Source organism: Hyperolius riggenbachi, chromosome 6, assembly GCF_040937935.1.
Source record: "Hyperolius riggenbachi isolate aHypRig1 chromosome 6, aHypRig1.pri, whole genome shotgun sequence".
Classification (NCBI taxonomy): Eukaryota; Metazoa; Chordata; class Amphibia; order Anura; family Hyperoliidae; genus Hyperolius; species Hyperolius riggenbachi.
In genome coordinates, this window is record NC_090651.1 from 311,758,985 (window position 1) to 311,786,288 (window position 27,304).

At 45.0% G+C, this 27,304-nt stretch overlaps 1 protein-coding gene across 2 annotated transcripts in view; it reads left to right on the plus strand.

Moving 5' to 3' along the window:
* The first annotated feature begins 266 nt into the window (after positions 1 to 266).
* MYADM (myeloid associated differentiation marker) overlaps positions 267 to 27,304 on the plus strand; it is a 65,419-nt gene continuing 38,381 nt past the window's right edge. Inside the window, exons 1-2 of one of the 2 annotated variants that reach the window (XM_068242979.1) lie at positions 267 to 409; positions 4,250 to 4,346. In XM_068242979.1, the coding sequence (XP_068099080.1) occupies positions 4,265 to 4,346 (82 nt within the window). In that variant the 5' untranslated portion in view covers positions 267 to 409; positions 4,250 to 4,264. Of the gene's footprint in view, positions 410 to 4,249; positions 4,347 to 13,462; positions 13,539 to 27,304 lie in introns of those variants that run through there. The other variant, XM_068242981.1, reaches the window with a different exon arrangement.

The window sequence follows — 27,304 nt, forward strand, 5'->3', positions numbered from 1 at the left end:
TGTGTTATTCCTACAATCTGGTTCTTTTCAGTCTCATCTTTCCCTCTCTTTGGCGATCATCCCATTAAAGCATTTTTTCCACGTAGGTTGCTTGCTACAGGAGCATTCTAAAGTTAGATAAAGAAAGCTAAACTATAGTCTTATAGGTTAATGATTAGCTTAACTGTAGAGATAAGGGCAAAGCAGTGGCACAAAAAAAAAACACAGGAAGTAAAATATGAAACTTAAACATGTGGCTAAGAAGCCTATTTAAAGTGAGTGGTGAAGAGCGTGCAGAGCAGCGTCTTTCCTTGGATTATTGAGACAATTTAGCAGCACCAGAAACCAACTTGACATTGCAAGCGGAGAAAAAGGCACAGGAGCCAAGCAAAGATTGAGGCGTGCTCTGCATCATTTACCTCAGCATTCGGTGAGTCATGCAAAGTCTCTAAATAGTTGGTTTCCTGTAACTCTTCCAAAGCATTAAGGCCCCTTTCCACCCAAACTTTTCATTAAAGCACACCTGCTTTCAACTTAAAAAACATGGTGGGCTGGAGTACCCACTACTCCCCCTCCTCCTGCTGTACCTCTTTCATGACCCTCCTGTTTTGGGGTCCTCCTGTTCCCTCTTTTAGGACCTCCCCCCAGCTGCCTCCTGGATGCTCACTGGGTGGTAAATAATCTGTTCTGAACTAGGCATGTATGCAGAGGCGAAACTACAGGGGAGCAGACCCTGCAACTGCAGGGAGGGCCCAGAGCTGTGATTGGGCCCCAACTACTACTTCACTCCTTTTTAGAAAGGGGTCCATCCTTCAGGTCAGATGTTTTTGGTTACACTTGTTATAGGTGTGAAGATTATATTGGCCACGCTTGTTTTATGAGCCTTGCAAGATGGGTCCCACCAGGTCTGAGGGTCACCAAGGGTAAGCAAGGGAATGGGTGTGAACATTTTGGTGCCCCCATCAAACAGTTGCCAGGGGGACCCCATGATTTGTAGTTACGCCCCTGCGTGTGTGCGTGTTCCAGACTGGGCATACCCAGTGAAATTCCTTTCTGTCGTGCACGGGCATTTCATATTACTGGGCATATGAGGTTCTGAATTTGCACATGCCCAGTTCAGAGTCACTCTGTAATAGATTGCGGAGAAGCGTGCGTCTGAGGTGGCTGGGCCTGTTAGTGCACACAGACTAAGGAATACGCGCGCGCGCGCTGAGAGGCAGAACCTTTATGTCAAACGAGGAGGGATCAGCTGACCAGGTTAGTCAGCTGATCTCAGAATTAGTGGCCATTGGTTGATCGGCGGTGGGTGGCGTCGGAGAGCGCCGCTCTATATATACCTATTGCTGGTCAGTCTCAGGTTGTCTGCCGTTGCGAACGCTTACGTGAAGGCACTCAGACCATAGTCGGATCCCACAGTGTGTTTGAACCGGGAGGACCTGGGAATCCACGCTGAGCCAGATTACTTCTGTATTTCATTGTGTCATTGTGTTATACTTCAGACTAGTTCCAGGGTGTTGAGACCACGGACCTCACACCCAACACTAGGGATTTTGTGTTATAATTGTGTTATACTTCAGACTAGTTACCACAGACCTCACACCCAAGACTAGGGATTCTGTGTTATCATTGTGTTATACTTCAGACTAGTTCCAGGGTGTTGAGACCACGGACCTCACACCCAAGACTAGGCATTGTTTGATATCTGTTATGACCTATTGCATTCCTGACTATCCCTCTGCTTTCTGATTCGGTACCTACGCATATCTGATATCCTGTTGCCAATCCTGCCTGCCCCTGGTTACCGAATCAGTCTTCTGTCTCTGTACCTTATCTGCCTGTGTGTTGCCGACCTAGCCTGCCCGTCCATCTAATAAGTATGGTCCGCTGTGGCACCAGTAATTTACCGTATTTTTCAGACTATAAGACGCTCCGGACTATAAGACGCACCTAGGTTTAGAGGACAAAAACCCAGGAAAAATAAAAATATACTAAACCTGGTGCGTCCATGGTACAGGGGCGTGTTATGGACCTTTTCCCCTAATTATTATGCCCCCCTTATGTCTTTCATGTACTTTTGCCCTCCTGTGTTCACCTATGTCCCTCTGTGTCCACTGTCCCCTTGTGTCCACTGATGTCTCAATGTCCTCTGTCCACCTATGTCCCTGGTGTCTGATGCCCTATGCTCTGTCCCCCTTCCTCTGTCCCCTTGTCCACTATTTCCTTCATGTCCAGTGTTTTCTATCCCCATTGTCCCAGTGTTTTCTATCCCTGTGTCCCCAGTGTCTGCATGCCCCCCTGTGCCCCAGTGTCTGCGTGTCCCTGTGTCCCAGTATCTGCATGTACTCCATGTTCCCAGTGTCTGCGTGTCCTGTCCTGGTCTGTGCATCTGGTGTCATTGTCTGCCTGCACTGTGTCCCCAGTGTATGCGTGTCCCCCGTGTCTGCCTGCACTCGGTGTCCCCCGGTGCTTGCCTGTCCTCGGTATATCCGTGTCCCTGGTGTTTGTTGTGTCCCCCCAGTGTTTGTGTGTCCGCGGTGTTTTAACACATATAAGTAGCTGCCACATAGTCATCAGGCTGTCCCCGGTTTCCCATATACGTACCTCTCTTACAGCTTTGGTTATCGCGCTGTCCCCGGTACCGCCGTAACTTGTAACAATCTGGAAGTCCTGGACGTCTGTGCAGGGAAATGCACCAATCAGGCAGAGGGCGCTGTGATTGGCCACAATGACGGAGAGGTGGTCCCGCCCTCAACACCATCACTCGAGCATTGCACAGCATGATTGGCGGTTGAGGCAAGCGCCCCCGCCTGATTGGTGCATTTCCCTGCACAGACGTCCGGGACTTCCTGATTGTTACAAGTTACGGCAGTACCGGGGACAGCGCGATAATCAAAGCTGCAAGAGAGGTACGTATAAGGGAAACTGGGGACAGCTGGATGACTATGTGGCAGCTACTTATATGTGTTAAGACACCGTGGACATGGAAACAGCGGGGACATGGAATTACCGAGGACACGCAAAAACACCAGGGACACGCAAACACCGGGGACACGAGTGCAGGCAGACACGGGGGACATGCATACACTGAGAACACGCAAACACCAGGGACACGCAAACACAGAGGACACGGAGTGCAGGCAGACACGGCAGCGAGGGAAATGCAGACACTGCAGCGGGGGAAATACAGACATCGCAGAAATGGGGTAAAAAACACAGGCACAGGTCCAAATATGTAACATTCGGACTATAAGACGCACTGACTTCCCCCCCCCCCCCCCTTTGGGGGAGAAAAAGTGCGTCTTATAGTCCGAAAAATACGGTAGTTTCTCCCTTCCCCACGGAAGCTGATCATGAAGCGCAGATGCGCTCCATCACATGATTGGCTGAAGGGGAAGAGTAGGGGCGGCACCAGAAGGCAGAAGTCCGCCGAACGCCGTAACAGAGGGTATTTTTACCCGGCCAGTTTACCCCCAACATACAGCCTCCGTAGAAGCGCCTAGATAGCGCGAAACGGCCGTCAGGCTACTCCTGCACCCAGCGCCCACCACCAGCTCACAGCTACAAGCCTCCTTTGCACGATATGTGATTTATTTATATCTTGCACGCAATGTGATGAAAGCAACATCCAGCAATAAACGCACAACATGCAGCAGTGTTGACTTTGTATCCTCATTGTATCTATCTTCACTTTTTTTTAGAAAGGATATTAAAAAAAGATTTAACTCACTTAACATTGTGTAAAGTGTTTTTTTAAATAGTTCAACTATTTGGCATACTTATATAATTCTTCTGTTTCTACCTTTGCGACTGTAACTATGTTCCTTATATGCACCGTGTCATGAAAAGTAATTTCGTTGTTTTACACAATGACAATAAAAATGCCAAAGGCTCACAAACAAGAAAGGAGGGACCGAAATAAAAGCTAGCATTGTTAAATAGTTATGTATTAAATGTTTCCCCATTCTACAAATTAATAAAATGCTTTGTTTCATGTCTCTGTCAGTCTTGAAGAGATTTATTCACTTCCTTTCTGAGCAGGAAGTAATGGAAGTTCTCACAGATAGACAATGGACAGCAATAAAGATTTGAAAGAAGTTCTAATCCTTCACTGTACTATCCAAAACTAAGATATAATTTTTCCTCTGCAATGATTTTTAATCTTCAGATTCTTCACATTTGTTAAAACCTTGAAATGATGAGTAACATAATAAGCAAGACATGCTGAAGTCTGAAGTGATTTTGATGATTGAATTCTGATATGCTTTTCTAGGTGAAGGAAGAAGACATGGGTCGTAGTCGAAGTACACTGGGTGCCAATGCCAGAGTAACTTTCCATATGGAAAAAAAAACACTGCACACCTCCAAAGGTAGAAACATCTCTAAATTCTGGATATTTACTATGAAGAATAAAGTGTTTTGACCACAATGTTTGATATTCATGGACCTATGATAACTGGAAAGGTCACAAAGGTGGACGCCCTGGGTGTCAGCTGCCCGGGGGTGGACATGGAAATGGGGTTGCTGCATATGGAAGGGGAGGCTGCAAATGAAATAGGGATGCAAATGGGGAACTACAGAGAGTAGTGGGCCTGCTGCCCAAGGGAGCTGGACATGGAAGAGGGGGCTACCACTGTACACATCACTATGTACTGATCTGATGATCCGAGAAAAGCTTATGCACTTTGGGTCCTATGGCAGAAAAGCTCTTTGTAAATGTTTTGTTGTTGTTGTTGTACATATGGCTGGTTGCATTTGGGTGGCTGCTGCTAAGAGGTTTGTGGTTTTTCAGCCGGTTGCTCAAGCAACGGGTAAGCACATGTATTCGGGATCAGTGCTGCTCGGATACCCCTTTTCAAAATCCAGATCCGATTCGGATCCAGATACCCAGATATCCCATCCGGGTCGGATATCAGAGTTCAAGCTTTCGCGATCCGAATCTGATATCTGAACTCAGTATCCGGGGTATCCGGGCAGATTCGGATATCCGAATAGCAAAACCAGAAGTGGCCTTTAAATTGCTTTTAAATCGTTTTTTAGGGTAAATGAGGCATGTAGCGTCATTTTTTTAAAGGGAAACACTAATTGATGTGGGGACTTAAAATCCCCCCCAAATAAAAATGGCTGTCAATTAACATCAGGACTAGGTTCCAGACAGCGTTCGTGCAGCCCACATTGTGTCCAAAGTCCAACCGCACAACTGGGACATGACTGTTTTCAGCCCAGACACCTCCCAAAAATTACGCAGCAATTGTGTTTTGGGTTAAATATAGGTGGTATCAGCACAGCAGCAGTGGTTTGTGGCACCCTGGTGGTGTGAGCAGAACAGGCAGCAGGAGCAGGGCAATGCAGCAGCAGCAGGTGTAACGTCTGCCAGGAGCATGCCGGACGTGGCACTTGGCAGTGGCACTTTGCACTTGGCACTTTGCACCTGCCATGTGACACGTGACAAAGTGCAAAGGGCCACGTGCAAAGTGCAAAAGTGCCAAGTGCAAAGTGCCACGTGCAAAGTGCCAAGTGCCGAGTGACAGTTAGACAGCAGAGGAGAAGACACTAGTGCACACTAACTGTCACACTGGCACAGCTCACAGCACAGCAGTTCTGTAGTAAGCTAACACAGTAGTACTACTACTCTTACAACTGCTAGCACTGACTGCAGTACTACAGTACTAACTACACAATAACACAGTATTCCTATTCCCTAACCTAACCTAACCTATACTGTAGCTAAGGCTAGCTGGCCAGCAGGCAGCAGCTTGCCTGGTCTGTGCACAGCACACACACAGACACATAGCAGCTGCAGCAGGCCTGCAGCACACACTCTGACTGTCACTCACTGAATGAAATCAAGCTAGCTGCCTAATAAACAATATAACAATAGTGGAGTGATAGTGAAGTAGTTAATCACTGAACAGCTTTAGGTTTATCACTGTATACAGCACTTGCTAGGCCAGCAGCACTGGAGCATGTCTCTCAGTGAGCATTCACAAGCAAGGACGATGTTTCTCATCATGGCAGCCCTCCCTTTTTATACAGGAGGGGCTGGCCAGGGTTCCCTTCTGTGATTGGGGCCAGGGCTTAGGCTGGGAGCCATCTGATTGGCTCAATGAGGTCAGGTGGGGCTGGCCAGGGTTCCCTTCTGTGATTGGTTGCTAGGGCTTCTGCTGGGAGCCCTCTGATTGGCTCAATGACGTTAGGGACTTAGTTACAGTATCCAGATCCAGATATCCACCAGATATCCGGGTATGCAACCAAATATCCGCGGTTTGCTATCCGGATTTGGGCCCAGGTATCCGGAATCCGTTAACCGGCCGGATAGCTGAAAAAAGTTCGGATGTCCGGGTTACCCGGATATCCGGAATCTGGATGAGCAGCACTGTTCGGGATCAGGTGATCCTCACCGGTGCCTGTTTCAGGGGACTTTGCTGTATATTTATACTGACTGAAAAAGTGGCTGATGTTCAAATGCTAATGTAAGCAAAGACCACCAGTGATCAGTGTAATTCAACAGACCCAGTTTAGATAACAGCGACTAAAAACTGGTAAAAACTGGTGTTTTAAGAACAAACCCTAGGTCTCCCACTGACTCCACTACAGTGAATAAGGCAAAGTCCCCAGTATCTGGCACCGGCGGGAATCGCCTGATGTATACACGTGCTTACCGGTTGTTTAGGAAAAGTCGAAATAGCACAAACCTCCCCCTGCAAATAGTCACTGGCTGTCAGTTTCCCTGAACCTCCTTGAGGGCTCTGAGCGGCTTTCTGGCTTCCCCAGTGCACGGAAGCTGGACTGTCAGCTGACCCACATTTGGTCATGTGACACCCTGACTTCCGTACACAGATGCAGGAAGCCTCTAGGAGCCCACGAGGAGGTTCAGGGAGACTGACAGCCATCGCTGGAGCCTCAGTAAGTAGTTTTAAGCCTGCCAGCTTTACAAAGGCTCTCCATTTTTTGTAGAAATATCTGCATTTCTATGGAAATCAGATGATCATTTTTTTTTTCAAATAGGTCATTGAGATTTGCATACAGAGGGTCCTGGGTTTCAAGGATACCGAGCCATGCCTGGTAGTCTGTAACTTTTATAAGAGCTCGCAAGTGCAAATTACCAACACAGGCACTCCTCAAGGATGTGTCCTGATGCCAGGCTTGTTCTCTCTATACACAAATTTCTTCACCTCAAAGAAAAACTCAAGGTGATGAAGTTTGCATACAGTACCACCATCATAGGCCTCGTGGACAGGAGCAGTGATCAACTCTAGTAACACCAGGGGATTAAGAAGATCTTCAGCTGGTTTAAGGACAATACGCTTGTCCTCAACCTAGCTAAAACCACTTGAACCATTGACCAACCAACTTCAGGACCCCAAACTCCTCTGGAGCTTTGAGTCCGCTAGGAGAAAAGTGCAATATAAATGTTATTTGTCTTTTTTAGTGTAGCTGCATGAAAGATCTGTAAATGTTCATGAAAACAGAAGAACCATACAGAGCATAAGGACAGAATGCAGAAAAGGGGAAGTTACTTGATGTGCCCACAGTGATTCCATTGTTTATATTTTAATGCCTGATTTGGTCAGGTTTTACAGAAGTGAATTATGTTTTTTCCTTGACATAGAGAAATACGGAACTGCAAAGAGGCAGACAGTCAACCTTGAGAGGTATTTTCTATTGCTGAATTTTAAGAAGCCCTGGATATTGTATGTAGAGATGTGCTGACAGGTTTTAAATTCTATTTCAGGCCAGGGTTGGGGGAACAATAGCAGCAGCATTTTTGGCAAACGTTCTCCACTTCTCTACCATGGCCGCTTGCAGGATTGTAATTCTGAGAAAACACCCAATGATGGTCCTACAGTGACCAGTTTACCTTGGACATGTCCCAGAATTAGTATCCCATGTCCCAGGCACAAATATGTCCCAGCCAATGTTCCAGGTTAACCACCAGATATTCCAGGTGGGACACATCTATGTCCCAGCTGCCGGACTCCGTGGCCACACAATTGGTTCCAGTGCTCTGTGCCTGCCTCCTGAAAACAACAACCCACCCACAACTACCCGTCTTTTTTTTTGTACAAACCACTTAGCTGTTTATGGGCAGCTAAAACTAAATTTGTGATGTGGGCTCACACTTCTTAATTACTTGTGGGGAGATTCTGCCCAATCATATTTGGGTTTTGGGGTTACAATGCTTAAAGTAAACCCGTAAGGAGAAATAAGGTAAAAGTTATTTACCTCAGTAGAGGAATCTTCCTCGAGTCCACCTTTCCTGCGCAAGGGTCCTCTAAACATACCCTACAAATGATTGCTGTATTTGTTCTTTTGGACGCACTCCTGTCCGTGTACAAGAGCTGACATTGGTTGTCCCCACCCTCTTTACCCCCCTCCTTCATCCCTAGTTGGGCCAAGAAAAATCTGGTCACTGTATGGTCCTGTTCCTCACTCCCTCCAGGACCTCTGCTGGATGATTTAAAGCAGATGACCTGAACAGACAGAAATTTTTCTGTGGAGACCATTGCCTCTGGGCACCCTACTCTTGACTAAAAGAACTCACAAAAAAGAGAAGGAATATATATATATATATATATATATATATATATATATATATATATATATATATATATATATTGTATATACAGTATGTATATATATATTCATGAATCATCCCTGAAGTTCTGGCATTGAAGTCACCTGTTAGCTTCTGGTTTGGTATTTGGCATGACTTGGAGGTGTCACTATAGTAGTAACCCTAACATTTGCAGTGCCTCCTGGGAGTGGACGTGGTAGAACACCATTCACCATCAGTGGTGCTCATCCGGATTCCGGATATCCGAACTACCCAGATAATCCGCACTTTTTCCACTATCCGAACTTTGAAAAGCAATTTGGATATTTTTTAAAATCCGAATTGACTATCCAAGCAAACTTGGATTTCCCATCTGAAATCCGAAATCCGGGCGGATAGTTAGTTCAGATATCTGAGCAAAAGCAAAAATCACCTTCAATGGTAAAAATCCTTTTCAAAGGTATCCAGACCTAGAGAGAGAGAGAGAAAGAGAGAGAGAGAGAGAGAGAAAGAGAGAGACCTCCGAACGGGTTTTTGCCATTTTCAGGTCACTTCCGGTGTTCTATCCGGATACCTGAAACCGGCTGGATACTGAGGTCGGATATCCGATTCGGATCCGGATTGGAAAATTTTAAACTCGGATATCCGACCTGGATCGGATAGAGGGGTATCCGGATCCGAATTAGATCCAGATAGTGAAAAGTGGTATCCGAGAAGCACTGTTCACCATTTACCTTCTCCCCTCCTTGCTTCAGTGGTCTGATCCCTTTTCTCTTGTTTTCTGTACACATGTGTGGTTATGCCATGATGTAGGGCTGGGGGCTAGACAAAATAGTGCAAGGTATGATGTAATTTACATCACTGATCACTGCATCGCTTCTGAGCTAACTTTGGACCAGATTGAGTATAGGTAATATTGCTTGAATGTATTAGGTGACCACACTACCATTGCCTCTTGCACCACAGTATTTTATTTAGACAGCAGCCAGAGCATTATACCAGCACTGTATACTTAATATTTAATGTTGTACTTCAATACATGCATTTATGTAAAGTACATGCGGTCTGCTCTATATAGCACTGTAAGTAATGGTTTTTAGAGGTAGGTGGACTTATGCTTATGACCTAAGCTTATGACCTGGGGGGTAATATTAACCTTGATTGGAGTGGTTGCATGTTTATGTGTAATTTGGTGTAGCTTGCAAGTGGTACAGGTTTTTATTTGGAGTCTCATGTTTTTCATTTTTTTAAGTATCAAATTTTTCGGTTCAGTTTCAGGCTCTATTTAGGACTGCATTTTAAGCAGCAGCCGTGACAGTTGCATATAAAATTTGCTTCATTCAGCAGCATTTTTTAAGGTCTAAAATGTTATCAGGAGTGTTTCCTCGGCCAGATAAAAGTGTTTTCCTTATATTTACGTTTCAGGACATCAGACTGTATTCCACAAGCTGTTTAACAAGCACAGTTGCATACATAACAACTCGCACTGCAGGAAAATAGAAAGGGACTTCAGACAATTACTTAGAAGGACTAGTACTATATGTTGAGGCAAGTAAACTGGCAATTGCAGATGTGCTGTAAAATATGCACCACCGAGACCGCAATGTTAGTTGGGGCTTAAGCGGCACCCACTGTGTAACTTGGGCTACAACTGCCCAAGGGTTAGGGTTAGACATTGGTAGACGAACGATTTAAGTGTGAAGAAGGTTAGGTTAGTTAGGTGATGGCAAAACATTGGTAAATATTACTCACTGCCCAATTGGAGAGTATCAGTAATTTTACCAATATTCTACCAGTGGCTTTCACCTTTTGCGTAAAGCATCTGTAGAACTGAAGGTTCAGAATTCCAGTAATAGGGACTGTCAAGGTGCCTGTTAATGGTACAATTTTTTCACCAAATGCGATCTTTCGATGCAATTTAAATGATCGAAACTAATCTGAAGGTAATTATCGATTGTTCACATTTACTGAATGATTCGTTCTTCAAATTCGATAATAAAATCTAACTATCGGCTCGTATTTATCCTATTAAGCAATCGACCAAAGAATCGTTTCTTATCCATTGCCTTCATAAACTACAAAATTTCGATACAATTCGATCATTCAAATTGCACTGAAAGATCACATTTGGTGAAAAAATTGTACCATTAATGAACACATTTAAAATGTTCAGTCAGTTTTAATGACCAGTATGTTCATATCTCACCTACAAACTAGAGTGCAAGCTTTTATATCGGTCATACAACAGCAGTTATATGATGAACAGGGAACAGGCAGTGAACCCTTCTTACTAAGGTCACAAAGTTCCTTCTTCATCATAGTGGAAGCTAGATTGTCAGATAAAGCAAGCCAGAAGATGTCAGTTCAGATTGCACTGTGTGGTCCAGGGCCTGAGATTAGTCATAAGGGGTGTTGTAAAGGAGCCCATTACATCAATTTCACCAAGGAAGAGTCTCAGATGCAGACTGAAAGCTTTCAAAACAGGCTTATAAAGCAACTTAACCACAGGAGTGCTTCTGGCCACAGGAGAGTTGAAATATCTCTGTGATTTGTTGAAGTGAGCTGGAACACATTACTTCTTACTAGAGGACTCTTGGGAAGAATTGACTCAATAGAGCTGATTTACACATCTGGAGAAGGAGCCGGGACAAGGTCCTGCAGCACCCAAGGCTGAGACACCAAAGTGCGCCCCTCAATCCCTCCCACCCCAGCCGTCACACACTGATTGATTGCTATTAGACTAAGAGGTACCCAAGCCTCCCCCCCTCACAGTTACTGCCATGTATCCCCTTTTCTTATTTCTCTCTGCTTCAAACACAATAGGGGAATGATAGCTGAGTGAGCTGTGTGCCCCCTCCTACACTGCGCCCTGAGGCTGGAGCCTCTCTTGCCTCTGCCTCGGCCCGAAGACTAACACGGTCTCTCCTTTTTTTAGACTGTTTTAAGTGTTTTATATACATGGAGTGCCTACAATGTGTTTTTATTGAAGCATATGTACAATTTTTGAGCAATTTTTCACCTCTGATCTCCTTCCTCTTTTTAAGGTAAATGAAGCAGTAATTAAAAAACTTCTCTCCTGGAGATCCAAAGTAAGATAACATGATCTGAGATAAGTAGAATAACTGTTTGTGTCCTCTGCTGCAGAATCCCCCCCCCAATCTGCACTGCTGACATGGAACTTTGTCCTCTTCAAGAGAGGTGTTTATAAACACATTGATGGGTTAAAGCATTCCTAAATGTTCTGTTCCCAGGGTAAGCAAACATCAATAAGGGCCGGAAAAGATAGGGCAGGTCATGGGCAGTTCTTTTCAAGCAACAAACTTGATTTTAGCCTGACTACAACAGAAACAGTGCTAAATCGTTAAGGTGGCCATTCATCTGGTGATTTTATGGCCAATCGAACATTCTATTTTATAGTTATTATTGAATCGGATGACAATCGGTACTGCTACAAGCATGTATTGATCACACATGCTGGAAATCTTAGGCCAACGTGGTCGATCAGGTGAGTGGCAGAAACATTGTGCGATATCGGGACACGCAGCAAATGCAACGGAACCCCAGACCGTTATATACTCAAATGTTATATGTAATATGTAAAAAGCTAAGGATCTGACAGGATCTGACAAATAATGACCCAGAAAAAAATGGATCCCACATATCCATTCCTTAAAGTGGATCCGAGATGAACTTTTACTCATTGCATAATTGTGTTCCTTTCCTATTGTTTATAGGGCATTCCTCAAGCCAAATACTTTTTTTTTTTTGTTTTAATACTCTAATTTCCTATAAACTAAGCGAGCCTCACCCGCAGTTTTTCAGAGAGCCTTGGCATTTTCAGACAGTAGTAAGGGCTTATGGGAGCTCAGTTTAGGCAGGAGGACATGTGACTACAGAGATTAGATTGTGAGCCCCTCTAATAACAGTAAAAAAACCTACATATTCTGTAAGGGCTCTTTTACACTATAACACGCGATCACAATCGTGCTGCGATGTCCTCGCATTTCAAACCAATTTCCACTAATGCGATTGCATTTGAGCTACTTTGCTCAGTTTTGCAGAGCTCAATCGCATCCAAACTGCGGCAGGACGACAATCGTGCTCGGGACAAAATCGCAACACAATCGGAACTAATGGAAACCTCTGCCGCCGTTTCCATTAGTTAATAGTTTTACTGTACCATGTGTTTTGCGATCCGTTAGGGCTTGTTCAAGGGCGTTTGCGGGTGTTTTTTGAGCGCAGGCGATTTCAGAAATTGCTCTAAAAGCGCTTGTGCAATGATTCCCTATGAGATTGTTCACATATGAGCAGTTCAATTCCAATCCGCTCACCAAAGCACTGCCTGTACCATTTTCAGGGTGATTTTCCTGTAATGGAAGGTATAGGGAAATCGCAAAGCTCTTGAAAAAGCGCTTTGTTTAGCGATTCCCAATCGCTTTGATGAATAAATACATTGTATTTATTCATATCCGAGGACTGACGTCAGGAAGTGAAACAAAAAACCCCCGCTTTCTAAGCACTTAAAAAAGCGCAGGGAAAAGCGATTTTAAAAATCGCAAAAAAAACGCAAACAATTGCGCTGGGCGATTCATAATGTGAACAAGGCCTTAGAGAGTGGAATCCAATTGCTAAACGTAGGTTAGTGGAAAAAGGCCCAAAAGCCCTGTGGAAGATGTCAGCACTATATATAAATAATAGTATACTGTGCAGGCATACTCTACAAGTTTATGCAGTACTGTGATCTTATCTGCACTCCATTCTATTGCTAGTGGTCTCAGGAGCTTCTGAAGGGCTGGTGTGTATTTGTACATCTTCTCAGTAGGCTCTGTACAGTATATCCCTTCCTCCAGATGTTCTCTTTAGCTTGTTGATCACAATTTCCCCTCAGTCCCTGGACTGTGTGTATGTGTCTTACAACAGCCGCACCCACTCAGCACTAGTACAGCTCATTGACTGAGTCTCCCCTGCCTGAGTGAGCGGGTATCTTTGTGTGCTGCAGACAGAGGTAGGTGCTGATGATAATAATAACTCTGATTACTGTGTGTCTGGATGGTATTTACAGTGCCTGAAATAACTGTTCAGAGCAGCTTTTATTTCATTGAGTCACTCTTTGCAGTTAGATTGCTGCATGATGAGCATGGCAAAACTTTTCTATTTAGTAAATGAACTTTGCAATGCACAGAAAGTGTCTTTTTTTGTTTTATCATGTTGTAATGCATTAGTTCTTTGAGCACAGTGGCTGCACACAGTAATGGATATTGATGAGACCAGCTGTGGGGGGAGGCTGCAGTAGGATGAGGGTTACACTTTTTGTTGCTCTGTTTTAATGTAAATATAGTTTTTGGCTGCTGTGTAGTAGCAATTATACAGCTCTGCAGTTCAGGGCATGCTGTTTGCTCTGCTGCATCGTTCATAAATATTTGGATATGTTTGGCCAATAGGGAGTGCATGCAATAGAAACAGACATACACAACACCAGTGTGTTTACTCCATGTGCTTCTGCTGGAAGCTGTTGCCTAAACTCTAGGTGTGTCGCAATGTACAGTCATTTTAAAGTTTACACAAAGTGAACCCAATGTACAAAAAAAAAAAGATACTTGCCTAAGAATAGGGAAGCCTCCGGAACCAGCACATCCTCTGCTGCCCCTCTGCTGCTTCTGAAAGCAATCCAACAAAAGCGTGTCGGTTTTGCGATCGCAACCGCTGCTCCTCAAGTACAGCCGCAAGTACGGCAACGGACAATCCTAGCGCGATGCAGTTATATTTCAATGGCACTTCCGCAGTTACGGTGCGGTAGGACACAGACATTTTTTTTGTCCGTTCTCTGCTCATCGAGTGAATGGCTCTTATTTTATAAATATGAGCTGTTCACACTTGTCATGCTGCAATGGATCCGCGATAATCCCAGGCAGGCGGATGCGTTCCCCCACATAGCCTATGGAGAGCGCATCCACCCCAGGCTCCAGCCGGACCACAGCAGACCTGGCCGCATATGGTACAGCAATAAGTGGGAACACAGCCTTAAGGTGGCCACACACAGCATACAATTTTTTAAATATCTGTTCAATTCAAGAATAGAAATCCATTTTTCTGACTGATTGTAACAATTCAAAAATCTGACCAATGTACCACACACCTATATTCAATTTTTCCCAAATCATGAATAAAATAATTGAAAGCTCAGAAAAATTGATTGAACCTGTACATCAAGTAATTGACGATCCATTACACACCATACAATTCTTGATAAAGTTGGTCTGAAATTTCCAACATGTCCAATCTCCAAATATAAAAAAAAAACGGGAAATTCGATCTGCTTTATTGATTGAAAACAAAGAAAAGCTCTTGATTTTTCGGGACAACAGGTCAAAATGATCGAATTGGTGAAAAATTGGATCTTTTAATTGTATGGGGTGTGGCCACCTTTAGTCAAATTCTGGTGCAATAACGTACAGCATGCTCTGCGTTACTGAGCAACGTGGGCGGTGCAATCAACCCTAACGACTGCAGTGTTCCAGATGATTTTCAAACCGCAATAATTCTGATTTATATTGTATTTTGCATGATGCTAATATCACCACTACAGTAATAAGACTCGTATAGACAATAGATATTTGTTGTTAGCACTTTCTTTTTATGACTGACTTAGCTGGCTCTAGTCTAGTTTAGGGGGCCCAGCGGAAAACCTCATAGGGAAATTTGGTAACATGAATGGGTGGACAGCATCCTCTCTGACCTTTAGGTTTCAGATAGGTTGTAGTAAACTATACCTATACTATCCGGCCAATCACAACGCTTTGTGTTGTAGAGGGTGCAGTGATCGCAAAACTGTTCCCTATGTGGTTTCTTGCTGGGTCCCCCAAACTAGACTAGGGCGGAAAATTTAGTGTCCCCATGACGTTATTTGACAGATTGCTAAATGAACAAGGATGAACGAGTGATATTGATGGGGGTATCCAACTCCACACTGTCCTCCATCGAAGCAGGAAAATGGGTCTTGAGGTGCGCCATGTGGTATAGGTGACTGCGTCACAATGCAGTTTGAGGCTATGGCAGTGCAGAGTGTGTAATTTGGGCGCTGGGGATCAGCTGTAGTAAAGCCGAACTCCGGGTAGCAACTGTTCCATAATAGACACTCGGCTATAGAATAGCCAAATGTTATTTAGCTGCAGGCACCAGTGGTTCATTACTGAGAATGGGTGCTCCGGTATAGTGTAGGTCAAGCGCTGTAGGGTTAATTTGGGCATTGGATGTTTGGCTACAGTGGGCGTGGAGGCTTAGGTTGTGGTGGTGGGAGGGGTTATCGTTTAGTGTTAGGTATAGGTAAGGGGGAGGTAAGTGTTATGTGTATGTAGGGACAGAAATTGAGCATCTACATTAGAGCATTGGATTGGAAGCCTCCCTGTTCCCATTTCACATGCTGCAGATTGGAGCTCACTGATCTGCACCACAAACTGCTACAACACTTACTATTCACCACGGTACTCTCATTCACACTGACAGCCATGGGGCCCCACCCAAAAGAATAAAAACTTGCATTGGTACACAGTGGCCAGTCGGACCCCATTTGTTATAGTTACTGTGCACCGCCTTGTCCAGCAGCAGTGTAGAGCCATGTACATTCATTAGCGCCACTGTTAGAGTGGCCATACACAAATTGATATTGGTGTTCAATCAACCAATAGATTAAATTCTTTTCTCAAGTCGACTATAAATCGACTCAGATTTTGCAGGTTCGATCTATGCAAACCAGTCGATATCTGCCAGTTAATGAACAGATTGACATCATCAATCTATCAGATATTGATTCAAGTGTGTGGAGCACTGATCAACTACTTCTTAATTGATCAATCGTTTTCTGATCATCATGTCGATCAAAGTCCTTAGTGATGCTTCTTGAGTTTCTTCAAAGCCCACCTGAACTGAAACCAAATCTGGGGATTTTAACTTACCTGGGGATTTTTCCAGCCCCCTTAGTCCGATAGGTCTCTCGGTGTCCTCTGGGTCCCCTCTGTTCTCCAAATACCTGCGCTGACTGCGCTTTCCCCCACTTTTCACTGTTTGTAAAACTTTGTAAAATAGTTGAACCCTCATACAAGATTTATTAGGCAGATGTTTTCCACATATTCACATCAGTTCTCTTTTGAGATTGCTTGACATGCAGATGGACAATTGCTAAATGCCTGGTTAGGCAGGGAGAGGGGCTTTTGCCAGTGCTATCACAAGTAGAAGAGAGAGACCCTCTTGAAATGCATGTAGCCAGGGCTTGGAGGTATGAATGAGGGTGGAAGTAATTTTATTGACAGAGTTCCTTACCGATGTAAAACGTTTTCAAAGTCCAACTTGTCTGAGATCTTAGGAAGCAGAGTGTACCGCTGCCTTCTTCTGCAGCAAAAAATGCATCTGAATCAGCAGGCTTGAATGAGTTTGTAGAAGGATTTGCTGCTGTTTAAACGGGGGAAGGAGGGGGCACAGACAGAGCTCTATTAAGGTGCGTACACACGCCGTACCGCCGGCAACGACGGGTCCGTCAGACCCTCCCGCTGGGCCGACGGTCAGCCGACAGTAGTGCGTGTAAACGCGCTGTTGGCAGACTGATAAGGCTGTTTCTGAATGGTCCGCTGAGCTCTGCCTCTGTGTGACAATATTTACCTGCCGCGATCCTGCGCAGGCGCACTAGCGGCTCTTCGTTTGGGCTAAGGTGGAAATAACCGAGTCCGATTGTATCTGCTCTCCTGCGCAGGCTCAAAGTACTCGCGCCTGTGCAGTAGAGTGGATACAACCGGGCTCGCTATTTCCGCCATAACCTGTCTGAAGAGCCGCTACTGCGCCTGCGTATGATCGCAGTAGGTAAATATTTACCTCGCCGCAGTTCAGGGGTCGCAACGCTGGATTTCCGGGACAGCGGAGGATGGGGAAGCCTTGTTGGGATCCAGAGGCTTCCCCCTCCTGAGATAAGTATCCCCCTGATGGGTTTTTTTGTTACAGGTTTTCTTTAATAGATTTTTTTTTGTTATTTGTATGAAGGCAAGCGCGTTGCCACCACTGTATATGTGTTCCCATGCTAGGAGGCTTGGTTTGTATCACAGTCACATCAGCTTCCCTCTGCTAATAACACAGCATCAGGAAAGGATTATGACCATAAGTGGACAAGTAATGCAAAGCTTGGCAGTGCTCCATTGTGTGATGTACTTCACAGTCAGCTTACAAATCTGCCCTAACTGCTGAAACTTTGTAACTATTTCACATTCTATACTGAGTGTTTGAATATTTAATATTCACATAGGAATATGTTGTGTGAGTGTAAGTAATGTAGTGCAAGCCTCTAAAAGCACAAGGGGTTCTGATTTAGTAAAGGCAACTCCAGAGGTCTCCAAGCCTCTCCAATAGGGAAATCCTAAATGGCCCAGCAAACCTTAAAGCACACTTGAAGTGAGAGGGATATGGAGGCTGACCTATGTATTTCCTTTTTAACAATGCAGTTTGCCCGGCTGTCCTGTGGATCCTCAGCCTCTAGAACTTTTAGCCATAGACCCTGAACAAGCATGCAGACAGGGCTGTGGAGTCGGTCCAAAAATCCACCGACTCCGACTCCGACTCCTCAGTTTAGGATTCCACCGACTCCGACTCCACGACTCCGACTCCTCTAATTTGCATATTACAATTTTGTTGATTAAAAGTATGTAACATGAAATTCGTCTCATAACTGCCAACGCTTAGGAATTTTACAAGACAACTGAAGTGAGAAGGATATGTAGACTACTATATTTATTCCCTTTAGACTAAAACTAGTCCTTGGTAAGAGTACTTGTAAAAGGTACAAACCGGAACAAAGAACATCTATCAGGCCCTAGGCAATGTAAGTGTGGGTACATGTAAGAATGATGTGCAGGTACTCTGCAGGGGAATGAGGAGATTGTAAAGAGACAACACCTCTGTGTTCAATGTGCACAGCATTTTCAGTGGATTCCCTGCAGCTCTGTGGGGAGTGCATATGTAGAGTATAGTACTACTGTGTAACAAAGTAAACCTGAGACAGATGAAATTAAAGTTTTATACATACCTGGGGTAACCTCCAGCCCCCTTCAGGCTAATCAGTCCCTCGTTGTCCTCCTCCACCACCTGGATCTTCTGCTATGAGTCCAGGTACTTGAGCCAGTCAGGCGTAGTGCGCATGCACACACTCCACCGCCAGGAGCATACTACACCTGTGCAGCACTATTGCGCAGGTGCAGAATGTTCCTGGCTGTGGGAGCCGCTGACTGACTGAATTACCGGGACTCATAGCAGAAGATCCGGGTGGTGGAGGACAGTGAGGGACTGATTAGCCTGAAGGGGGCTGGAGGAAGCCCCAGGTATGTATAAAACTTTACTTTTCATCCGTCTCAGTTACCCTTTAATTTGTAGTCACCAAACCAAATTTTAATAACATATCAAATTTTTTTATTTCATCAGCAAAGGGAGTGCATACATTTGCATAAATCAGCATCAATGCAGAATTATTTCCATCTTGTTGACCATCTCTATTAGTGACATAGCTACACATCAGGCTTTATTCTTACAGCATAGATGTTATTTAGTATATATAAGAGATTCCTGTGTACACATCATATATACAGTCACAATCAGATATGTACAGTATATCTGACCTTAAAAATACGTGGACTGCTTTATTGAAGCAGCACAAGTAACTAATTTTGATTGGTTTATTTCATTTTTGTATACTAAGCACAGCTATTACTGTATATATACTGTATATATACATTATTTTTAATGACTATTATCTGAGAAATAGAACATTTTATCATATTTTCTATTTTAATTACAGTTACAAATTCATTAGGAGTCGGAGTCGGAGTCGGTGCATTTTTTCCCGACTCCGACTCCAGGCACCCAAAATTGCCCGACTCCACGACTCCGACTCCACGACTCCGACTCCGACTCCACAGCCCTGCATGCAGACCAGGTGCTCTGACTGGATTAGCGACATGCTTGTTTCAGTTGTGTGATCAGATACTACTGCTGCCAAAGATCAGCAGTTATGCCAGGCAACTGGTACTGTCTAAGGGCTTTTTCGGCATTTTGAACGCCACAGCCAAAGTTGGTGTTTTCCAAGGTAAAATGAAAGTCCATAGACTTTTATTTTACCTTTCACATCTAACGCTGCGTTTTGGAGAGTTGCGTTTTAACGCTCCCAGCAGCTTTTTTAGGGCTGACAGCTGCGTTTCTCTTACAATTGATAATAATGTGTTGGAGTTAAAACGCCTGCAGCCAAAACGCAGCGTTTTAGCCTTTTACCGCTGCCTGTAGTGTGAAAGAGCCAATATAAAACAGCCTCCATATTCTTCTGGTGTCTTTAAAGAGAGTCTGAAGCGAGAATAGATCTCGCTTCAGACCTCATAGCTAGCAGGGGCATGTGTGCCCCTGCTAAAACGCCGCTATCCCGCGGCTTAACGGGGGTCCCTGTCCCCCAAAATCCCCTCCGTAATGCGGGGGAGCGTTTCCGCATTGGGGCAGGGCTAACCGCCGCAGCCCTGCCCCACGCGCGTCTGTCAGACGCGTATCTCCGCCTCTTCCCCGCCCCTCTGTCTTCCTTCACTGAGAGGGGCGGGGGAGAGGCGGCGATGCACGTCTGATAGACGCGCTGGGAGGCAGGGCTGCAGCCGTTAGCCCTTGCCTCCAGGAAGAGAAATTTAGCGACCAAGTCTGCGACCAACTTTTGCGGGGGGTGGGTTGGGGGTGAAGGGACCCCCGTTAAGCCGCGGGATAGCGACGTTTTAGCAGGGGCACACGTGCCCCTGCTATATATGAGAGCTGAAGCGAGATTTAGTCTCGCTTCAGTGTCTCTTTAAATAATAAACACAACACTGCTGATTCGTTATATATCACACAATATTATACCTTTTCTATATAGAGGAATCTAAAACATTACTTTTAATAAATACCACAAAAAAAATTAGCCTGATTAATAAAATGTTTCCATTTCAAAACTGGGAGAGGGGGAGGTCACAAATGCCTATGTATGAGGCTAAGGTTCCCTCACAGTTTAGGTGTCCCCTATTCCCAGACTAATATCTTCAATCTAGACACACATCTCCCCACCCACACAATCCAACATGTTTCGCCCCGTAAAAATAGGGGCTTTGTCAGGATACTATCAAAAAGTGCAAGAGTGCTGTACAGACATCATAACAACATTAGTCATGGAAAACAAAAAAAAGTGTCATAGCCTCACAACTATTTATTATTATTATTAATTTATAAAGCGGCAAAATATTCTGTGGCTCTGTACAAAGTAAGAAACGAACATGGGGTACATAATAATACAGACAATAGTATACATCAATATACAAGATACATAATTAGTGACAAAATAGAAAAATGATACAAAATACAGAATTGGTAATGACAGTGATCAAAGTAACATGATAGATAAAATGTATAATAATTTTCAAGACACAAAAGGGGGGGGGGAGAGAGCCCTGCCCTTGTGAGCTTACAATCTAAATGCATTTTAACAGGCTAGCGGGGCTAGCCTCATATATAGGGATTTGTGACTTTATCCCCTCTCCCATTTTTGAGATGAAAACCTTTTGTTAATCGGGCTAATTTTTTAGCGCTATTTATTATCAGTTATGTTTTATGTGTGTTATGTCTTTCAATAATAGACTGCTAGTGTGTTATAGTTTGACCCTCCCATGAACCATATCACATCATAGCCAGGGTTGTCGAGAGGCCAACGACTCTGTAATTGTGTGATTGTAGCTGCATTTGGCATCAGCCAGACTTTGCTCTCACCATAGTGGCATGCATGGGCCACTCACTCTGTTCTGATATGACAGTCGAGGGCTAAAATCTTTTCTCCCATAATAGCAGCATGGTGGCATAGTGGATATCACTCTTGCCTTGTTGCTCTGGGTCCCTGGTTCAAACCCAGCAGAGTTTGTATGTTCTCTCATGTCTGTGTGGGTTTCCCCCTGGCACTCTGGTTTCTTCCCACATTCAAAAAACCTACAGCTATGTTCATTATCTTCCCAGCAAATTGGCCCTAGACTATGAAGGACATATGACTATGGTAGGGATTAGATTGTGAGCCCCTCTAAAGGACAATTAGTGACAAGACAATATACTGATATAAACATGTTGGCACTATACGGTATAAATACTCATTAATATTTTTTTAAAAATCCATTTAATTGCTGCACCACTGATATCCCAGCTGGAGGCACTTGGAGATCTCTGGGTATTATTTAGTAGATCAGGCCACATGTATCAGCACAGCTTGTCCAGCTAACACAGCTGACTACTGATGAATTTCAAGTGCTATGATTATAAAAGCAGGCATGTGATAATCATATTTCTACACAATTTTCTTTCATTAAAGAGGACATGTAATTCAATTCTAGGAAGAGTCATGACAATGCTATGCATGTTTACAGAACTAGCCGGTTCTGAGAAAAAAAAATCTGATTCCAGATTCCATGTATGAATATGAGACTATGGGCTTGATTCACTAAGACAAATAGCACACCTTATCAAAGTTAACACACCTTATCAGGGTAGCATAGCGAGCGCTAGGAACCCGCAGGGGCTCAGGGCGGGTTCTCGTCATTGCCAATTAGCAGGCATAAGTTTGTAGCACTCGCTATGCTACTCTGATAAGGCGTGTTAACTTTTATAAGGTGTGTTATCTCTCTTAAAGAGAACCCGAGGTGGGTTTGAAGAATGTTATCTGCATACTGAGGCTGGATCTGCCTATACAGCCCAGCCTCTGTTGGTCTCCCAAACCCCCCTAAGGTCCCAGTGTTGCCAACTCATCCCTATAATTACTGACACATATGAATTATACAGGTTTTGTGGCTAGGTAGATGCCGTTAAGGCACTGATTATGTGCAAATAGCCCCAGAACCTGTATAACTTAGATGTGTCAGTAATTAAAGGGATGAGTTGGCAACACTGTAAGGTCCCCCTGCACTCTGCAATCAGACATAAATCACAGCCGTGCGCTGTGCTGGCTGTGTTTACATCTGTAGTGTCAGTCTCAGCTGCTCCCCCGCCTCCTGCAGAGCTCCGGTCCCTGCCCCCCTCCCTTCCCTCTAATCAGCGGGGAGGGAAGGGATGCAGGCGGGGACCAGAGTTCTGCAGGAGGTGGGGAGAGCAGCAGACTGACACTATAGAGAAAAACACAGCCAGCTCTGACACACGTGTCAAGAGGCTGTGATTTATGAGGGATTTCAGAGTGCAGGGGGACCTTAGTGGGGTTTGGGATAGCAACAGAGGCTGGGCTGTATAGGCAGATCCAGCCTCTGTATGCAGATAATATTCTTCAAACTGACCTCGGGTTCTCTATAAGGCATGCTATTTGTCTTATTAAATTAAGCCCTATGACTGTTGGTATATATGTATGTATTTTTCTCCCTCAGCTTGCAGCATCAAAAGGGGGTGTGTCTGGTGCATTTTTTATATATGCGTTAACAGTTGTTACTAGAAGGATTCGCTTTCGGTAGTAATTCCCTTCAGCAATATGTTTTAAAGAGAGGGCGAGGCACCAGTAACTGAGGTGATGGAGCCATAGTAACTGAGGTGATGGAGCCATAGTGTGACCGGCACAACCTGGTAATCCAATGCAGTGGTGTAACTAGAAATCACTGGGCCCCCCGGCAAACCTTTGGATGGGGCTCCTTCCCCCTGTACACTAAATAGGGACTGGCTACAAAACTTTGTATGATTCGTTGTCAGTGGCTGAGCAGATGCAGTCATTAGAACAATTGTGCAGAGAGCAGAAAGTTTATTCTCTCCTTGCCCTTAGTTGTCAGTCTCTCAGGCTGGGGCCCCTTGTGGCATCTGGGCCCCCCTGCGGCTGCACACCTTGCAGGGTCTATTGTTACGTCCCTGATCCAATGTGTTGGCAGAAGAGATGGTAAGGAGGTAGACCCACTGTGTTTAAAAGCCGATTGGGTCATTTTTAAAGCAAACCTGAAGCGAAACCCCCCCCAAAAACGTATGACGCAATGACTTGTATGTGTAGTACGGATAATGAATAGAACATTAGTAGCAAAGAAAAAGAATCTTTATTTTCAGATATATACAGTAGCTTTTTTTTTTTTCTTTGTGCCATATTTGCAGTTTAGAAACCTCACTCTGGGCCGTATCCTATTAGGAGGCCCTGTTCACATTACAAATCACTAGCGCAAGCGCTGAGTGATTTTGTTAGCGCTTTTAAAAGCGTTTTTCCCCATGCTTTGCGCTTAGTATAGCGCTTTTGTGGAGCGATGATTTTTTTTTTACACCACCTGAAGTTGAGCATCATTGCACTAGCATCACTGCACAATGCAAGTAACAAGCTGACACATCATTGCATTCCAGCAGGGCCGGATTACCGACCAGGCAACAAAAGCAGTCGCTTGGGGCCCCATTCAGAGTCAAAGGGGCCCCATTAGCACATAAACCAGCCCTTGCCATCCTGTCAGCGGTGGCTTGATGGTATAATGGTTAAAGGGACTCTGAGCAGTGCAGTAACTATGGAAAGATGCATATCATTTTAAAGCTCTCTTTCCCCTCTTTCCAATGATATCTAAACGGCTGCTCTATGCCTTATAGTTTTCAATATTTTCGCGATTGAAATCGCGGCCACAGGACGACTTTTCTCCAAAGTCAGCGGTGGCTGGATGGTATAATGGTTAAAGGGACTCTGAGCAGTGCAGTAACTATGGAAAGATTCATATCATTTTGAAGCTCTATTTCTCCTCTTTCCAATGATATATAAACAGCTGCTCTATGCCTTCTAGTTTTCGATATTTTCACGATCGAAATCGCGGCCACAGGAGGACTTTTCTCCAAAGTCAGCGGTGGCTGGATGGTATAATGGTTAAAGGGACTCTGAGCAGTGCAGTAACTATGGAAAGATGCATATCATTTTAAAGCTCTTTTTCTCCTCTTTCCAATGATATATAAACAGCTCCTCTATGCCTTTTAGTTTTTGATATTTTCACGATCGAAATCACGGCCACAGGACGACTTTTCTCCAAAGTTGGCAGCTCGATTCAGCACAATGCAATGAAATATAAGGAACCCAGGGGGATATAATTACAAACATCATGCTGGTAGGTGTGAGGATGTAATGAATTAGTTGTGGGTATGCTTAAAGGCATATCCACAGGCACTGCTTGGAGTCCCTTTAAGGGCTCTGCCGCTGACACAGGAGACCAGGGTTCGAATCTCAGCTCTGCCTGTTCAGTAAGCCAGCACCTATTCAGTAGGAGACCGTAGGCAAGTCTCTCTAACACTGCTACTGCCTATAGGGCGCGTCCTAGTGGCTGCAGCTCTGGCGCTTTGAGTCCACCAGGAGAAAAGCGCGATATAAATGTTATTTGTCTTGTCTTGTCAAATGATGCCGTGCGCTGCTGATTGTCTTCAGAGCCAGGCTCTCCTCCTAGGTCCCCCTCCTGCTACTGTGCGCTCTGCTGCTGCCCACTCCACCCTCCCTTCCCACAGAGAACCACAGCTGCAGCAAGAATGATAGCAGCAGATGGCAAACGCTCACTCACCTATCCATGATCCAAGCAATAGAGATCCCGTCATCTGAAACCCATCTGTCTCTTCTACAGTGCAGCCGCTCGCTCTGAACTTCCTGATTCTTAGATCAGACATGAAGTAGGAAGTAGTAATAGTAGTAGTAACAGAGCGGCAGCACTCTAGAGGAGACAGATGGGCTCCGGATGACGGGACCTCTATTGCTTGGATCGCAATAGGTGAATGTGATTCATCTGGTGCTGTCATTCTCCCCCACTGCGGCTGCCTTCTCTGCTGGACTATCGTATTCACTGGGATGGAGGCTGCATGGTGGCTGTCTAGTTTGGGAGGAAATTGGTTGTTCGGTGGTGGGAGTGGTTATGTAATTCTGTCTGGGGAACGGCTTCCGGTTTGGCGGTGTCCAGAGCTTTCTGCTATTGCCAGGCTGGAGATGCAGGGGGAAAGTGCTGCTGCTGTGATATCTGGCGCCCTCTTCACAGGGGTGCCCCAGCCCCTGAGTGCAAATGTCCCAGCCATTCATCTCTCACTCTGCATTTTGCCGCTGCTATTCCCTGCATTGTGCACCCACAGAGGAAAGCGTGCTGTTGCCCATAGCAACCAGTAGCTCGGCTGCCAGGTGTGTGCGACATATTGCTGTGCAGCTGCATCTTCTGATTCTATTACGACATGATGGGGGGGCCCAAATCAGTTACTTTGCTTAGGGCCCCATTTAGCCTTAATCCGGCTCTGCATTCCAGTGGATCTGACTGGAGGTGTGTTTAGCTTACAAGGACATCAATGGTTTATTTGCATATATTCAGCAGTGATGCACTGGGAGACATCTCGGAGCTCACTCCAACCTGAATTATCGCAAATTCTTTCTGTTTTAACGAAGCAAACTTTTTTGTTTTCCATAGCATTTTAGTAAGAGGGCTTTTTGGACCATTGTAGCCCCTCACACACTCCTAGGAGTTCTGGTTCACCATGAGCTTGCAGTTCTTTAGACATGAGACACAACTGAGTCTGAATTGTTTCAACTCTCTATCGTGCCTGAAGAAGAAACTCACACTTTCGTAAACTTGGAAGAAATCACCGTGCAGATAGACTATGCCCCCTCTTGGACGTGGCACCCGTGCTGACCTGTATCCGAATATCCCTGCTGCACAATGCTTCAGATTTGATTCCATCCCCCCCCTCCCCCTCCCCCCCACTGCCCTTGAATCAGAAGAAGCCTACTGATTTCAATAGGCTGTCATTTCAAATCTGAATTTGTGTGCAGGAAAACTGAGCAAATCGCTGCAAGTGGAAATCGCCCTTGGCTATTAAAAGGTATTGCCTCAAACCAACCTTTAGTTGCTTTGACAAATAGTATGTCTTTGGGTCTTCGCCACAACTAACACTGGACCACACCTCACTTGCTCCAGCCCTGGCGTATGTATTATTTATTGATAATTGCTGGGTATTAAACTCTAAGCAGCCTGGAGTTTTCTATTTTTAGTTACAGTAAACGTCATTTATTAGATGTCTGTCTGTATAAGCACGTTTGTGTCTCCTTTTCCTGTGCCAGAAAGGCTACACCCTCAGAGCTGCGAGTGTAAGGCGGGGAGATGAACATATCCACGGTGCTGAGTGATAATGCATGGCTGCCGGCATCTGCTTCTGACACTGGAATTCCAGTCTAATGCTGGGCATACATGGCTCGACTGCTCCTTATCAATCGAGCCGCTGATGGCTCGATTGATCATTTCCGACGTGTCCGATCACCACGTGGATCGATTCCCAGCTCGATCCCCATGGGCGGACAATGGGCAAAAACGAAGCGCAGATAAGGAAGTGCCCGCGAGGATGAGCGGGAATCTATGCGCACGGACGAGCGGGGACGCGCCGGCATCGAGCCGATGGCTTGATACCGGCGCATTATCGTGCCGTGTATGCCTAGCATAAGGATACTAACACAAGTCAGCTTTTACAGGAAGGTAGGACGGTGGCGTAGTGGTTAGCGCTTTCACTTTGCAGTGCTGGGTCCCCGGTTCGAATCCCAGCCAGGTCAACATCTGCAAAGAGTTTGTATGTTCTCCCTGTGTCTGCGTGGGTTTTCTCCGGGCACTTCTGTTTCCTACCACGTCCCAAAAACATACAGATAAGTTAATTGGCTTCCACCTAAATTGGCCCTAGACTGCGATACATACATACACTACACAATACATACATAGACATATGACTATGGTAGGGACTAGATTGTGAGCCTCTCTGAGGGAC